We start from the raw sequence: 17508 nt of genomic DNA, 5'->3' as shown, positions 1-17508 counted from the left end.
TCTCTATGCCTGTTACTGGAAAGTAGGCAGATTTTTCTTGAAAATAGGAATCGCACTTAAAATATGTAAAGGACTTCAAAGTGTGCTCTGGACATATAAATCCACCATAAACCTCAGTGATAAAATTAGTCATTCAAATAAATGAAGTCAAATGAAACCCGCCACCCCTTTATGACAATGAAACTATGCCTCGTGAATAAAGACTATTTTCAGAACTCAGGAGGCAGCTCCAAAGAGTTAGCTGGACACTATGTTGCTTCCACATGCATATCATCAAAATGAGAAATCTGAACAGCTCAGCATATAAAGTTTGATAACTGTAGGCTCAAATGGCTTTTAAAAAGTTTCTAAGAAACTTCAAGATCTATACTTATCTGCCAAGTATAAGTTTTCTCTTATGCAGTCACTAGAAAGTTTATAGGAATTTCTTGTACTTAAGAAGCCAAAACACCACATAAAAAACATCTAGGAAACATTAAGGGAAAGAAAACAAAACTTACTTTCTCTTAAAGCTGCTTCTTCCTGTAATTTAAACAGTATGAAAGGAGACAATAAGATGATTGTTTTTCTTCCAGCGCATTCATAGGTCAACTCCAAAAGGAACAGAACGAGCCACCAGAGCTATCTGAGTGTCCCTCCCAACTGCAGCTTTTTCAACTTTGTAGAAGAAAATAGGAGGGTTAAATGGGTTTCCTCCAAGTCTGGTGACGTGCACATAGCTGACTCCTACTGGGCTGCAAAAGCATTCCTTGTCAATTTTTACTTAAAATTACGAGTAACAAGTTCTGTGCAGGACATCCTTAAAGGGCAATCCTGGATTCGTATGTGAAGTAGGATCTGGATAAGCTCCAAAAAGTTTAAGTTACAAACCGCACACACACTCAAGAAATTCTCACTGCCTAGGCTAAATTAAGGGCACATTCACATTTTAAAAATTTCTGAAAGGATAATGTATTTTCTGTTTCTTTGATTAATCTGTTTTGTTGGTTCTCTTTCCTGATGACTAACAGAACCCTTGTTTTACATTAGAAATGGCTGAACCACAGAGCTTTCTTGTTCTTACCTGAAGAGTTGGTAACTTGAGATGAGCCTTTCGTTGTGGCCTCTATCACTGTCTTCTTGGGAAATCTGGGAACTCCAAGCCTTGAATTTGATAGAGTAACTCAAGGTTGTTACCTGCTTCCTGCACCTGCAGCGTGGACTGAGCTTTCACTGTTTCTGCCTACGTCCCTATGAGCTGGCAGCGATTGTTATGTCATGTCCATTTAAGCACAGGCTCATTTGGCTTTTTGAAATCTTCAATTCAAAACACGAAAAGTGGCAAGAAATTTCAAGAACTGAATTTAAAGAAATGTTTGAATATTGAAGTAATCCATAACAGGAATTCTTAGTGGGTCAAACTGACTCACAAAGCAAGTGGCATTTGCTCCTAGAATCTCCAGTGGAGGCCATTTCTTTGGTTTGCAAGGTGGGGTAAGAAATATTCTGCCTTAATTACATTTATTCCCAGACCAAACTTAAACTGTCCTTGTTCTAAGTGCTAAAGGAATGATGTTAATATTTCCTGAGGTCAAACTCAGGTATGTACAAAAAAAAAAAAATTAAAAAAAACTTGAGCTAGGGAAAGGACACAAGAGCATTCAATTAGTAATAGATTTTAATCCTCATGATACTACTAACCAGGCATTATTTTTCTCCTTTCATAAATGAGGAAGTGGAGTCTGGGATATAAAAAATGCCTAAGTTCCCATCTAGTTATGGGGCCATTACTGTCTTTGTTTACACTATGCTTCCTGAGAGGGTAATCTACATTCATTGATTCAACTTCTGATCTTCCTGTTGCTCCTCAAGCTATTGCAATCTATCTTCCAATTGAACCACTTCACAAAAAAATGCTTCATTAAGCTCATAAATGATATTAACACCCCAAAGAGCAGTTTTTCATCTTGCCAGAAATTTCTCATCTCTGGCTATGTTTCTTTTTGAAATTCTCTTCCTTTGGTTTACTAAGTTATATGTTTTTTTATTTCCTCCTAGCTCTTACTCAGGCTCCTCCCCCTTTATTCACCTCATCATTGCCCAGAGCTTCAACCTCAGTTCAGAATGCTTCTTTGTACACCCTCCATGGGTTGCGACAACAACAAACAATTATGTATTATGACTCCCAAACTGTTATTACTCTCTGTTCTCAACTGTTACCTCTCAAAGATTCTAGGCCTGTATCCTGTTATCTATTGGACATCTTTGTCAAACTCAGTCCCAGATAAACCCCTTCATCTTCTCCCCACTTGTTAGTCTGATGCTGAAATCTAGCTCCATGAAAAGGCTTACTAAGGTAAAATGGTTCATGAATGGCAAAGTTTCAAGGAATGAAGGACACTGAGGACTATGAAACTATTTTTATATAAGAGGAATATAGTAAACTACTTTTAAAATGTTCAGAATAATAATTAAAAATGTACATATAATATATGCATTAATTAAACTAGTAATACTGAAAATATTAGAAGCTTCAAAATACCATATTTAATAGAAACAACAGGCAACTTTATTTTAAATAAGATTCTTAAATTCCCATAAAGATCATAGTAGATAAACATTTAACAATTTAATTTTATTAACAAATTAGATTTTTACATTAAAAATCAGCCATATAATTTATTTACAAAAACAAAGCTGTTCTTATTTACTATGAAAAAATAAGAACTATTTTGAAAAATGAAAAATATTTAATGCCAACAAAATAAGAATAATTTTTTTATTTGCTTCATTTTATCTTTTATTTTCAAAAATTAAGGTATTCTATTTTCACAAACTATTCTCTAGTTTGACAAAAACAAAGATTACTTTGGTATCTGCTGAAACATAAATGATAAAGTTCGTAAGCAAAGACTGAATAAAAAATTTTGTTGGGTGCTCAATATTTTGAAAGCCGAATAAGCACATAAAACTAACTGGAGTTTGTGGTGAGAGGATTTTCATTTTTCTGAAAATACATTAATAAAAAAATGCCAATGGAAAAACATTTTAAAATTTACATTACATTCCTATCAACTTTAATAATAGTCTGTAAATATATAATTCCTTTTACTCAGTTACTAACACTTCGTCTAGAATTAGAGGTAGGCAGACTGATCTTTGTATTCAAACATTTTAAAACATAGAGTTTTAAATGCCACACAAGGAATTATATACAACAGTATTTTTTAATATTTGAGATTTAATTTACTATTATATTCAAAATAAATTCCTTTTGATATATAACAAATTGTTTCTTAGATTAATTACTCCAAGGAACTATTTTAGTTTTAATTAGCTTGATTAATTTAATTAGTTTTAACTACTAATAATCTTTAGAAAAACAAGAATACCTACTTCTTTATAAGGGTTTTTATTTTTATTTTTTAAAAAGCTTGCAATGATGTAAATACACTTAGAAATCTCTCCACAACAAAGCATTAGTTGCCAGAGTGACTACTGATTAAAGAAATGACATTTAGAAATGCAAAATGGATTAATGCCAAATGGAAAAGATGTTTGCATAACACTTTTAGTTATTCCATTGGTAAATTATGACATACCTATTAGCAGCAAATTTTATTCTTTCTTACTTTTGTTAGCATCTTGTTTTAGAATAGAACACAGGAACGCATGGGTCACTCAGATGTTCTTCTGCTGTAAAAGCATCCCTAACCATTCCAACCGCATAATCGTTCACTCCTGTGGGAAGAGGAAGAACCTCTATCTGCCAGAAATAAGAGCAAGGGCTCAGCAATAAAAAAAAATTTTGCAAATTTCTGTATGTTATTTTTGAAGCATTTTATATTGACTTTAAAATAAAATACACAATTTTCATTTTTGACAGCAGAGGGATATTTTTCTTTTTAAAAAAACATGACCACATTTTAAATTTTTGCCTATAATGTAAAAATATGATGATGTCACTAGAAATATAACACAACAAATGAGCCCTTTCCTAGAAATGAAAGACATCAGAAAATTTATTCTTCATTCAGTACACGGAAAGAAAATAAATGTATAATTTTTAGAATTATAATGTCTAAAGAAATCTTCTATGGATAACTCAATTTACAAAAATTCACATTTTTATAAAATTTACAATGAATACAACAGTACTGTTTTAACTAAATTGTGGGCTAATGGGAGATTGGAGATTGTGAAATAAACATTACTTATAACTCAGCAATAACTTTGGGGAAAAACACTTACTACATGGCAAAAGTAAATTAAGTTCATTACTCTTCTGTCATAGATGATTTCCTGGATTTGAGAACAAGGTCTTTAATGGATGAAGAAAGTTCTTGAAGCTCTTTCCGAGTACTACTGGTGCTATCTTCTTCTTCATTGTCTAATTCATTACTCAAGGGATCCTCTTCCTGCCCAGTCTTCTTATTTTGATGAACTAAATGCTTTACAACCAATCCTTGATACTTTACCAAAAGTGTATGCTGGTCCTGTGAACAGAGAAAGGAGAAGAAAAGCTAACGAACATGATTTAATTTTTGTGGAACAAAGTAGGATTTGTTCAACCAATACACACTGAAGGTCTTCATCTTTACAAATCCCTGGCCATGTAGATAGAAAGCTGAATGTACCAAGGTCCTTGCTCTCAAGGAGTTTACATTTTAGGAGACAGAAAACACGAATGCAGGTTATTTTAATAGTTGATTTGGCTCGGTTCTATCACCAAAGATATAGTCAAAGTGATATGGAAGTTCAAAGAAGCCAAAGTTACTTTTAGTTGAAGAGTTTCTCAGAAGAATTTATGCAGAATTTATGAAGAATTTTAAGGGGCCCTTGAAGGGCAGGTTAAACCTGAATAAGCTGAAATGAAAGACTGAACATTATTATGTCTTTTCCAAAAGCTTAATTTTCAAATTCAGAATATTCTTTACCATGGATCAGATAGGATCCTAAAAGAGTATCCTTAAAATCAATCTCCTAATTCATTGTTTGCATTTGTGGAAACAGGAAGATGATGTTATATGTCTTGGTGTTCACAATGATTCACATCTATCCATTAAAAATATTTGCAACTAAAAGCTTTAATAGTTCCAAGTGCATGGAAAATGTAATACCTGTGGAATTTTACTCTTAAGAAGAGCGATGATCTGTGGGACACATCTTCCAGGTGCATGGAGCATGCTGTGGGTTGAGGACTGAAACAACAGGACTGATGTGAGGTGCAAGATAAGAGCAGGGTCTTCTGTGACTTTTAGCTGTTCAGCCAGTGCTTGTCGATGCTGGAATAGAATCTGCCTAAACAAAAACAAAAACACACAAATTCTCACCAATTTCAGTTCTTCCCTTCTGTATTCATTTTTAACTTCTTTAGTTTAATTATCTAGTTAAATAAATATTTTAAGGGACCTTTTAAATATGTTTCAGATACTCATAATTCTAAAAGGCATGAATAAATTAATGTGCTAGAAAAAGATAGAAAAAAAACAATATAGCAGGGATATTCAAAGTATGCCTTTTGAGTGTAGAGGATCAAACAGAAGAGCCCTGATTTAAACAGGTTTCCTGTAAAGAAAGTCACAAAGCTAATAAAAAGTTGCCAGGCTTGATCAACTATGGGATTAGACAATTCTGCTACCTTATCAAGATGAGTCAGAGAGGAAAACTGAATTTTATTAAGACCAAAATGCTTCAAGGTATACAACAATTTAGACACAACAGTTCTCAATGCAAGATTCAGATAGTCAAATTCCAATTTCAGATATAACACATCTAAGAATCCTATATAATAAAGGCCTAATATGCTAAGTGTCCGGTCATTTGTTGACCAGAATCCTATATAATAAAGGCCTAATATGCTAAGTGTCCGGTCATTTGTTGACCAGTCAACTGTTCAACCAATCAAAGCGCAATAGGGGGCAGATGGTCGACCGGTCGACCAGCTGCTATGATGTGCACTGACCACCAGGGGGCAGACAGTCAACCGGTCGACCAGTGGCTATGATGTGCACTGACCACCAGGGGGCAGACGCTCCAACCGATAGGTTAGCTTGCTGCTGGGGTCTGGCCGATTGGGACTGGGTGAGACGGGGCCGGATACACTCTGGAGCCCTCCCATGGCCTCTCCCCGGCCCCGATCGTGCACTAGTAAGGTCCCTTGGCCTGGCCTGCACCCTCTTGCAATCCGGGACCCCTTGGGGGATGTCAGAGAGCCGGTTTCGGCCTGATCCCCACAGGCCACCCAGAGGGACCCCACCTGTGCACAAATTTGTGCACCAGGACTCTAGTTTATTAATAAGATAGATTAACTCAGTGTTACCTTTCCCTTTTTTTGTCTCCTCTTTTCACCATAATATCACAAGTTTCTGCTGCAGAATCCAGACAAGAAAGAAAGTCTTCTATGCTCTGAAAAGGTGTTAAATACCACAATTAACTTTATAATACAAAGTTGCCTAAAGAAAATACAGCCATTTAATGCTGTTTTATAATTTTACACCCTAAATACAATTTTTAAAAAAGGTTATTTTGTCATTAAATGTGAAATTGTGATTTAGCACTTTAAAGAGGGTAAATCGCCCCTAGCTTGGTCTTGCCCTTCACCTCCCAAAAAGGTATCTGAATGCAGAATACTAGTTTCAGACTTAATTCACCATTATTTTTTATAAAAATCTACTCAAAGATCACAAATGCTAGCTCCAATATATATCTACATAGAATCAAACTTTACTTACCTTTTCATTCAAGGAGCTATGGAGTTTTGTGAGGACTAATTTAGTTTCTTCTGATAATTTACTCAAAATTTTTTTTCTTACCTATGGGGGAAAAATTATTTCGGCATTGTGTTTTTGACAGGTGGTAGTTATAGGATCAAACAAAAAGGAAAAAAAAGTACATTTATTACTATACAGAATGTTGAAAGGTATTTATCTTTGTTCTCGAATTTTTTAGCTCAAACGAGGGATAATAATATGCTAAAAACATTCTCAAATCAGAGAGCTAGCCAATAGTGGTCAGCCAAAGAGAATAGCTACAGCCTTACTCCTCCCATCTGTCAAGCAGTATAAGAGAAAGGAGAGAAAGATACTCTCTTCAGAATTAGTGTAAATATTGAAATAAGTGGTGTCCCTAAATGAAAATGATTGCAAAGTTATGGAATCTAATATGAACATTATTAAGAAACTTGTAACTCAGCAGGAAAAAGGGATGTGACATAACAATAACTAGGAAAAATAAAACCATTGGTTCCCAAGCAATTCAGCAGCATTACTTTTAATAGACTGGTTATATTGCCAATCCTGATATTCACTGTACTGAACTTGACCTAAAAACCTCAATATTTTTTCTAAAAATTTTTCCTGTATTTTATTAACTTTTTAAACTATTTCAGATATGAGAAAATAAAATATGCTCAGATTGCAAAACAAAACACATCAAGAGTGGCAAGAAAGCCCTAGCTGGTTTGGCTCAAAGGATAGAGTGTCGGCCTGCAGACTGAAAGGTCCCAGGTTCGATTCCGGCCAAGGGCACATGCCTGGGTCTCGGGCTTGATCCCAGTAGGGGGCGTGCAGGAGGCAGCCAATCAATGATTCTCTCCTACCATTGATGTTTCTATCTCTTTCTCCCTCTCCTTTCCTCTCTAAAATCAATAAAATATATTTTTAAAAAATATATTTTAAAAAAAGAGTGGCAAGAAAATCACTAACATACTTCACTTGTAATGGCTGCAGGATCGTCAACTGCCATCATTAAATCCGAAGCTAAGAAGTTGAAAATGAGATTAGTGACATCAGTACAGACTGTCTTTAGCAAGTGCTTGGTAAGGGCAGTTTGGGTATCATCTGAAAAATAAAGGTGTTTTATTAAAATGAATGTACAAGAAAAATTATGAGAATCAATGAATAAAAAATAGCATTAAGTATACCTGTAAAGAACTTCATCCCCTTTTCAAATAATCGAATATTATTGTATAGGTTTGAAACCTCTTCTTGCAAGTCCTTGATTGTGCGCTTTCTGCCAGTTCCAGAGGCAGAAGTTGTTGAAGACATGAATACTGAACGTACCACCTCAAGGTAAATTTTATTAAGAGGTCTGTGAATTTAAGATAAATATATTCAGTTTCTTAAAATGTACTGGGCTTACATAGATACAAATTTTTGATTCTATGGAAATAAGGTTTATGAAAACATCTCTATTTTTTTAAACAAATAAGATTAATTTGGAGAATACTTCATAAGAATCTGTCCTCCATCCCACAAATTATAACTTAAATGGTTTATTTTTCTCAATTTTTAAATACTCAAAGTTACTGTGTTAAGGACAACAAAAACAACAAAAGCTTCAATTCAAATTAAATTCAGAGCAGCTTTTTCAAATTTAATTTGGAGAATAGTAGACTCTAAATCTGTTCCCCATCCTCAGGGATAATTCCTTAAATTCTCCAATTTATTAGTGTATTAAAAAAAAACTTTTGATGTTTGATTCAGAAAAGATTATTTAAAGAATGGGAAATAATTAGTAAGTACTCCAGCTTTTTACATATAAAAATATGATTATGTAATAAATTCATGAACAAAAAAAAATTCATTACAAAAGCTAAATTTCTAAATTCAAAAAGTTAGATGCACTGGGCTCCTGGATTGTATTTACACACTGGGACTACCAATTTGAAGAAAGATCATATTATTTATTAATGGTCAAGTAGGCCTCAATTTCTTTGACTTCTGTAACTATAAATTTAGTTTGATTCATTTTAAGTTAGTGTGGTCAAATTAATCTTTTTAAAAAATGTTTTTATTGATTTTAGAGAGAGGGAAGGAGGAAGAGGAAGAGAAACATCAATATGAGAAACATTGGCTGTTTGAACCAGTGACCCTTCCTTCACAGCATGGGACAACGCTCAACCAGTAGAGCCACACCAGCCAGGGCTAAATTTACTCTCTTTGAAGGCAGTTTGTTACTTTATTTTCTCCCTAATAGTGCACTGTGTGCTTCCCGTCAAATCTAGATAGAAAATGGTCCTTTCTTCCTTTTAGAATAGATGTTACTTTTCATGCCATGGAAGAGACCAGCCAATGATTAGTGCTGGTGGTTTCCACCCAAATACGACTGTAAGATCAGTGAACAAGGACACCTCCACGTTCTTGTCTTTTATTTCCCATTGCCTTGCCCAAATGTTTATTGAACTGCCTTGCCTCTGCAGGCAAAGTCTATAATTTGGTGACTAAATTCTAAGCTTTGGGAAAAAAAAAACCCCACCTAAAATATATGTTTTCTATCATCTTGGTAAAAATTTAATTTAATAACTCAATTTCTATCATCAAACAGAAAAAATTTGTTTTATACGTACTTTATTAAGTACTCAGCTAGTTCAGAAAGAAACTCCTCAGGCACATCTTGTATGCGTTTTCTTAAAAAATCTTCAATCTCATCTTGGAACATAAAAGTGATCTCCGGCTTCTTCTTTCCTATAAAGAAATGAGCAATAAGGAAAAGAGTAACAACAAAACAAACGAATGAGCAACATAAAGGAAACTATTTTCATTAACATATTTAATAAGGTGGTAATTAATGCATTGCCCACTACGGACTCTGATATTAATTTTTTTTGTCACCAATTGCCAATGTCGAATACAATAACTTACAGAAGTAATTTTAAAAATAGGATATATAGTGGCATTTCTTTTGAGTTATATTTTACTAACTTCATTTAATGACTGTTTTTTACAAATCAGTCAGAAATTAATAAAGATAATTTCGCCTTGACCTAAAAGAGTTAGATATCCAATCAATCAAATGGATGGAAATCTTTTAGGAAAGATAAATTCTCTTTGTTGAACAATGGATAGTGAGCAGAATTTCCTTCTTTATAAAAATGAGTATTTACTAAAAGTCAAATCATCCTTATAATTTACCTAAGATCTTCAGAAAAAACTCTTTATAATCATGTGAACCACAACTGAAGTCAAATTAAGCTAAAAATTGTCTTTTTTTTTTGCAAAGGCATAGATTAAAAAGAAACCTCATAACTTTATACCAATAATTTATTTTTTATTTCAAAAGTAATTATTTGCCAAGGAAAATTTATATGTAGCTACTGTAATGGAAATAATTGTTAATTGTGGAAATGTCATGCTTACTCATTTACTTGGAAAAGTATAGGCTGTAGATAAAGAAAGCTAATAATATTTCCCTTATTAATTAAAAAAGTGTAGAAGTGACTATTTTCAGCTAAATTAGGTACTGATTCTAAAAATAAAATCTTAGCAAAAACTAAAATAGCTCAAAAATCAATTTTTACCATGCATCAAGATATAAGTAGTTGAGATCACAACTTTAAAATAGATGAGTAGTCCTTTATTTCTAAGATCTGCTATTTGTTTTTTCACACCAAATAGTGTCTAAGCTTTCTGCGGGCATTTAAAGTTATTAAATTGTATTTCCTTCTAATAATCTTTCACATTGAGTTGACTCTATATATTAGCTGAGAAACTAACATATCCTGATTTCAGAGATTACAATACAACCGTTTTTCAAAAGCAATAAAAGTACTTTTTTTTTAAGGTAGAATGATTTATCAATACTTTTATAGCCCCTCTTCATAATCTACATATAAAAGGAGTATCACATGCCTCATTTAATAATTACTTAAGGCCACAAATATTAGAAAAATTTTTTTCTTAAATGCACTTTCACTCCTATTCCTACTGCATCTGGGGAAAAGGGAAATCTATTTATCAATGAAAATTAAAAATCCACATAGGATAGTCTCAATAAGATCTAAAATAAGGGTAGAGCTAGTAGTTTCTATGAAGATACTTTTCCTTTAATTAACATTGTTTTATGCAACAAGAACAGTAGCTATTTTTTACCTATCTTAGGATACTTTAAAGACAGAGCTTAAGCAACTGTTTCTTACAAGTAGTAGCACATTAATAGCTAAAGCCATGTCACTTGATGTCTACATCTCCCAGCTCTAGCTCATACATAATGAACTCTGTGGAAGAGGTAAAATAAAAATCTCAAATTATTATCATTTCAATTTTTTTCTCTTTTTGCTTGGAAAGAGAAGATGTGCGGTTCACAGTTTATTTTTTTAAACAAAAACAAAGTATCTTAATTTTATTTAGAAAAATAAAGTAAGATGTCTCTTGCTAACTTAACCACATCAAACACTAACAAGTGTAGGGAAAGAAAGATGGATATACTTAATTCTCCCCCTTAGGTAGAAGCAACTAACCAATTAGATTCCTACTTAAATTTGCAGAAATACCTTTTTCACAAAATAGTATAATTTGTTTTGCAAAGCAGTGCAAGACCATAAAAATGACTATGCAAGCCAAAACTATGCAAAGTGTTCTTAATTAAAAATGGGAAAATTTACAATTGTTCTGTGACCTTTTAAAAATGTCTGTGAAAACATTAAAAGTTATTACTGGTGTATAGGGAAGAGAAAAACAAAACTAATATTTATAATTTAGTACACAGTAATTTAACTCATCACAAACATTGAGAATGAAAGTTTTATTTCTCTGCAAAAAAACAAATCAAGAATAGTTTAAACATTTGCTCCCTCTCATCTGTAATTTATAATACAAAGCAAATATCTTTTCTATGCCTTGGCAAGTTGCCCTACTCCATTTTCAACTCTACAACATTTTATCCTTTGCCCTTTCAACATTGTGAAACATCTCTGAGAATTCCTTTAAAGTTTTTTCCATTTTCCTCATTTACGTCAAGTGCACCTTTACCAAGTTCCACTGGCTGCATAGCTGGAGTCCCTTGAACAGTGACAATGTCAATTCTCACAATCAGCTACTTTTTCTACAACTCCATTTATTCTCGATTCATAGTTTAGTTCCAGCGTTATCACTTTTTATTTATTTGCTGCACTTTCATCTTTGACGGCCAATTCTCTTTTGATTATCCATTTTTGAAAATCCATGTCACATGGATTTATAACTGGGAAACAATGAGGCAACACAACTACATGCTTTGTGCATAAAGTGAATAAGAGATGCATAGTAATCAATCGCTGACAAACTGAAATGTGATGTGATTGTCATAGATCCTGACACATCTGCTATTTATGTGCTGATCTGTGGGTTCAGGAGCTAGCGGTAAAGTTAGTACTTTATGCAATTACTCACAGTTAATATACCTTGGCCACTGAACCATGTTGATTTTTCATACCTTGAACCATGCTGTTTGGAGACTAATGTCATTTTACTAAACTGTGGTAACTGAAATTTATGGCCACTGACATTGTGCATAGCAAGGACTTCTTGTATAAGCATATACACCTAACTGTATGCACCTTAAAAAAATGTTAAAAAAAGCATGCATATACAGAGAAAGAGTAAAACAATGCTACAAACCCGTGTGAGATGACTCATCGTCACTATCATCATCTTTTCTTCCTTTCTTCTTGGTTTTTTTAATTTTGTACTCTCTGGCATTGCTCCCACCTCCTCCTCTCACACTTCCACTGCCCTCTGGTGGAAAATGACATTAGTTAGTATTCTCTAACTTAATTACCATTTTAAGAAAATAATGACATTATGTTGTCATACTTTACAGCAGAAAAATAAAAGTCAAATAATTACACTTTTAGTCACTTTTTAATATGCAAGTATCTTTATTAAAAAAAATTTTATAAATTCAATAAATAAATATAAAATTTCTTGAATTTGAGCAATTCAGTTATTAGATAGTCCCTGTGCTCTAAATGTAGTCTCTTCCTCCTTCTCTAATGACACTTTTCTGTCATTAGAGAGCTTTTTCTTTGCCAAACTCATTCATTTACCTCCTTTCTTATCATCCCCAAAAGAAATGTGCCCTCATTTTGACCTTCTGTTACCACAGTCTCATGAATATCCTCTATTCCAGTACTTCACAAATTTAATTATACTTGGTTTTGTCTTCTTAGTTGAAAAATCATTACCCATGTTTACAGGAGACATTCTGATTCTTCCACAATCCAACAAGATAAACTTCTTGAAGTATCTCTCACTAATGCTTGTATCTTGGGGTTAAAGCAATATTTCACATATAACTACTCAATAAAGCAGTTGGAAAACGTAGGTTTACAATTGTGAGTATACAAACTGCAGTGTACTCTTTCTTATATTATTAATCATTGTATTATTTATTTATAGTATATCTGTAAACCTACTTTTGCCCACTCCTGTATTTATAGAGCACCTAAAAATGTGGACCATTAATATTAAACTGGTTTAGTAGAAAAATATAGATTCCAATCACCTACTGGTTAAATGAAGACTAAAAAAACACAAATTATGAAACAAACTAAAACACTATAAATAAAAGTAAAAAATGTTATTGAGGTGTTTCTCTATTAGATATTTACACTTAAAATATGTATTCACAAAATATAATACTTATATAATAGTGGGACTAAAACACTGAAAACTAGTGAAAATATATTTCTTCATAAAAAATTCATTTTTCAATAAAATTAAGTAATTTATATAAAGATTTTTTTAATTCTAAGTGAAATTACCATAAATTTCATCATATCAGATACTTCTAAGTTGTAATTTATTTTTCCTTACTTTTATGATAGAAAAATACAATTTTTTAAAAAACACCAGTCTAAAGTGAATGTACTTTTTATTGCATTGGTAATAAGTTTTTTATGGGGAAGACATTCATACCTGGCATTATTCCATGCATTGTAATTCAACTATTATAATACAATAGTACTACCAGAGAGAAAACACCAAATGACTCTGAGTTTTTAGAAGAAAATAAAATAGACTACTTATATTGACATAGTGCAACCAATTAATTAAGGTGAATTTATAACTATATCTTCAAATAATATGATAAAATATCCATGGCTGTGAATACTACTATGATTTATTGGAGTAATTTACTATATAGTTTTCCTAGAAGAACAGAGAAAAATTTCAAAATATCATTATTGAAAGACTGTAGAAAAAGGCTTTTCAAGAGGAAAGAAAACGACCTCAAAGAAATATGAGTGAATTTCCACAGCAAATAAAAGTTGTTCCTACTATAAAAATTATAGAAAATACACGTTAGTTTCCAAAAGCAAGTTACTAGTATAGCAGTGCTACCTATTATAATTCCCAGTTACTCTAAATTTATTTTTTATTTTTTTTATTTTTATTTTTTTAAAGATATTTTATTGATTTTTTACAGAGAGGAAGGGAGAGAGATAGAGAGTTAGAAAGATCGATGAGAGAGAAACATCGATCAGCTGCCTTCTGCACACCTCCCACTGGGGATGTGCCCGCAACCAAGGTACATGCCCTTGACCAGAATCGAACCTGGGACCCTTCAGTCCGCAGGCCGATGCTCTATCCACTGAGCCAAACCGGTTTCGGCTGGTTACTCTAAATTAAAAAAAAAATCTAAAAAAGTAGTATATTCTTGGAAAATTCATTCATTCAATAAATATTTACAGAACACCTAAATTATGTCAAGGAAAAAACAGTACTAGGGGAAAAAACAAAAAAATGAGATGGACAAGTTTCCCAAACAATAAAACATATCACAATAAAACATCACAATAATAAAAGTGATAGGGGAAAAAATGGCAAGATAATAGGATACAGAGTGACTGTGTCCACTATTTTGGGTGATTAGGGAGGCCTCTCTCAGGAACTGACATTTAAAGTTGATCTCTAAATGACAAAAAGGAACCTGTTATTTAAAATTCAGGAGAGAACATTCCAGATAGAAAGAATAACTAGTGCCTTGAGGTAGACACGAATTTGCCAACTCAGAATAAAAAGAAAGGCTACTGGGCTGGATGAGGGGAAAACAAGAGATGGGCCAAGCATAAAATAACTTAGCTCTCACAAATAAAACATAGAATAAGTAATCACCAATATTTCCATTTTTATAATCAATATTTAATTCATTAGCAAAAGACTTGGTTAGTATTAGCAATCAAAGGTGAATTGAACAAATAAAAGGCATTTCAATGTGCCTAGCAAATGCAGAGTTCACTGCAACAAATAAAAAACTCATCTTTGAATCTCTGTTAATAATTTATTACCTGTTGCTTTCCTTCTTCGTTCATCTTTTTTATCCTTTTTACTTGTATTACTACTTTCTAAAATGGAGACTTGTTTCAGATCTTCTTCAGTGATTAAATGAACTGGATTATTTTTCATTTCCTAAAATAAAACATGCTTTCTTTGGTAGGCAAAAACATATAGCATTACAAAAAGCACAAAACAAAAGTTGTTTATATACTCGTAATTATTCTTGTTTGGTTTCATTTCTACGGACTATAGAGGTCTGTCTGACAGTTGCCACTAAGACTGTTTCTCTTTGACCCAAATCAGTCTCTTTCTTTGCTATTCTTGGATTTTTTGTATCTATTACCAGCTAATGAGAAATCCTATCTGGTCTCTGAACAACTGATCACACAACATCAAATACAATCTTCTTCAGCTGTTATTGGCTGTTTACCATTGCTTAACAGATGACTCTTACTCCATTTCTTTTTGAGACTCCCAAGTCCAATGCCATACTTGGAGACGTAGGATTACTAGAAAGATTTAAAAAATCTCCCCCTACCCCACTCTGCCATAATGAATGAGCATATATAAATGAATTGCACACTTAGCATATAAACTCCTCCTGGACTCAAACTTGATTTCTGCTTTTAAAAATATTATGTTAAGAACAATGAACTATTCCAATGAACTGATTCTGTATTATGGAAAAGGATTGTAAATCTGTAGTGACAAAAGTCCATTTTCATGTTAAAAATATTTCCCTTTTGGTTTTCAAAAGAAAAATGTCTGGATGCTGACAGTTCAAAATGATAGAATCACCATTTTTTTCTGAATTTGTGTTTAGAAGCAGGAGCACAAGGAAAAAACAGTGATGACCACATTAAGTTTTGATTTTAGCAAAAGGTCACAAATAAAAATAATATAGGCATTTAGTAGCTGGTAGCTAACATGTAGCAAACATTTTATATAGCATCCTTCCTTTATTTATATTTATCCTTTTTTTTTTTAAATTCTCACCCAAGGATATGTTTTTATTGATTTGAGAGAGAGAGAGAGAGAGAGAGAGAGAAACATTGATGTGAGAGAAGCATTCATCAGTTGCCTCCTGCACACGCCCTAACCGGGAACTGAATTCCTAACCTAGGTATGCACTCTGACTGGGAATTGAACCCACAACCTTCTGATGCATGGGATACTCCAACTGATTCAGCCACCCAGCATTTATCCTTTTGAGAGTAAGTATCACCATCCTTTCTTTGAAGAAAGAACTGGAGGTCTATTGTTCCAAAGTCAAAGAGAGAGTAAATAAGTTGAGAACAGAACTCAGGTTTACTGATATCAATCCTGTGTTATTTTTACTCCTCTCTAATGCTTAGCAGGCCAAATGTAGAAAATTATCTCATTTTTTAGATTATTAAAGAGTTTAAAAGGAATACAGATAAATACAAATTATTTAAATATTTAATAAGCTCTCATAAATTTATTAACAGTCTAAGATAAATGGACTTGTTCTATCTATTTGTGAGTAGGTTTTATAAGTAGATTAGGGGCTCGGTGCATGAAATTTGTGCACTGGGGGGGGGGTCCCTCAGCCCAGCCTGCCCCCTCTCACATACTGGGAGCCCTCAGGGAATGTCCTACTGACGGCTTAGGCCCGCTCCCTGCTCCCATTGGGGAGCGGGCCTAAGCCATAGTCTGGCCTCCCTTTGTGGGAGGCGACTGGGCTGATCAGGGGAAGGTGCCAGCCCCATCATCCCGCTGCTGCAGCCACTGCCAGTCACCGCAGCCACCAAGGTGTTTTCATCAACACGGACTCCAGTCCCTTCACCATGAAAAAATGACAACTTTCTTTAGGCATTTTCAAGATGTGTCTTTCATAGGATATGACCTCCCTTCCTTCCTCCTTCCCTCCCTCCCTCCCTTTCTTCCTTTCTTTTTTATCCTCACCTGAGGATATGTTTCCATTGATTTTTAGAGAATGTGGAAGAGAAAGGGAAAGACAGAGAGAAACATCAAAGTGAGAGGAACACTTTGATTTGTTGCCTCCTGCATGAGCCCTGACCTGGGCCCCAGCCAGGGAGGAGCCTGCAACCTAGGTACTTGCCCTTGGTCAGAATTGAACTCAGACCCTGCCATCGGCAGGCCAAGGCTCTATCCACTGAGCCAAACCAGCTAGGGCAGGATATGACATTTCTTAGCCCTCCAGCAGAGGACCTTCGTTTTTTTCTCCAGGAGTGTGGTGGAAAAACCCTAGATCACCTTTTTGGATTCTTATTACCCAAGTTACTATGAATATTACCAATGGCATACAGGGAGCTTAGCCAATGAGCGGTCAGAAAAGGTGTTTCCTCTGTAGTTAACTCCGATTCCAGCTCCGCCCCTGCCCAGGCCTGGAGCCTCTGGCTGAGGCTGCAGGCCTGGGCAGGGGACCCCTAGACCCCTGCGATTGCCGGCTCCGCCCTTGCCCCCTCTGATCACCGGCTCTGCCCTTCGGCCCAACTTCCCCCCGGCT

General features: G+C 34.0%; 2 protein-coding genes across 2 annotated transcripts in view; both read right to left on the bottom strand.

The window, feature by feature from the left end:
- Nucleotides 1-1917, bottom strand: part of FHL5 (four and a half LIM domains 5) — a 33830-nt gene extending 31913 nt beyond the window's left edge. The window contains exons 1-2 of the mRNA XM_006095830.3: nt 1064-1917; nt 501-657 (exon numbers count right to left, since the gene is read on the bottom strand). The gene's annotated coding sequence lies outside the window, so the exon portion shown is untranslated. The remainder of the gene's footprint in view (nt 1-500; nt 658-1063) is intronic.
- A 1519-nt stretch (nt 1918-3436) lies between these two features.
- The window catches only part of UFL1 (UFM1 specific ligase 1), a 26407-nt gene continuing 12335 nt past the window's right edge, over nt 3437-17508 (bottom strand). The window contains exons 11-19 of the mRNA XM_006095829.3: nt 15029-15149; nt 12357-12473; nt 9329-9446; nt 7904-8070; nt 7690-7820; nt 6714-6794; nt 6302-6387; nt 5100-5280; nt 3437-4475 (exon numbers count right to left, since the gene is read on the bottom strand). Of these exons, the coding sequence (XP_006095891.1) occupies nt 4257-4475; nt 5100-5280; nt 6302-6387; nt 6714-6794; nt 7690-7820; nt 7904-8070; nt 9329-9446; nt 12357-12473; nt 15029-15149 (1221 nt within the window). The 3' untranslated portion in view covers nt 3437-4256. The remainder of the gene's footprint in view (nt 4476-5099; nt 5281-6301; nt 6388-6713; nt 6795-7689; nt 7821-7903; nt 8071-9328; nt 9447-12356; nt 12474-15028; nt 15150-17508) is intronic.

This window comes from Myotis lucifugus, unplaced genomic scaffold, assembly GCF_000147115.1.
Source record: "Myotis lucifugus unplaced genomic scaffold, Myoluc2.0 scaffold_161, whole genome shotgun sequence".
NCBI classification, from domain to species: domain Eukaryota; kingdom Metazoa; phylum Chordata; class Mammalia; order Chiroptera; family Vespertilionidae; genus Myotis; species Myotis lucifugus.
This window is presented reverse-complemented; position numbering and strand designations above follow the sequence as displayed.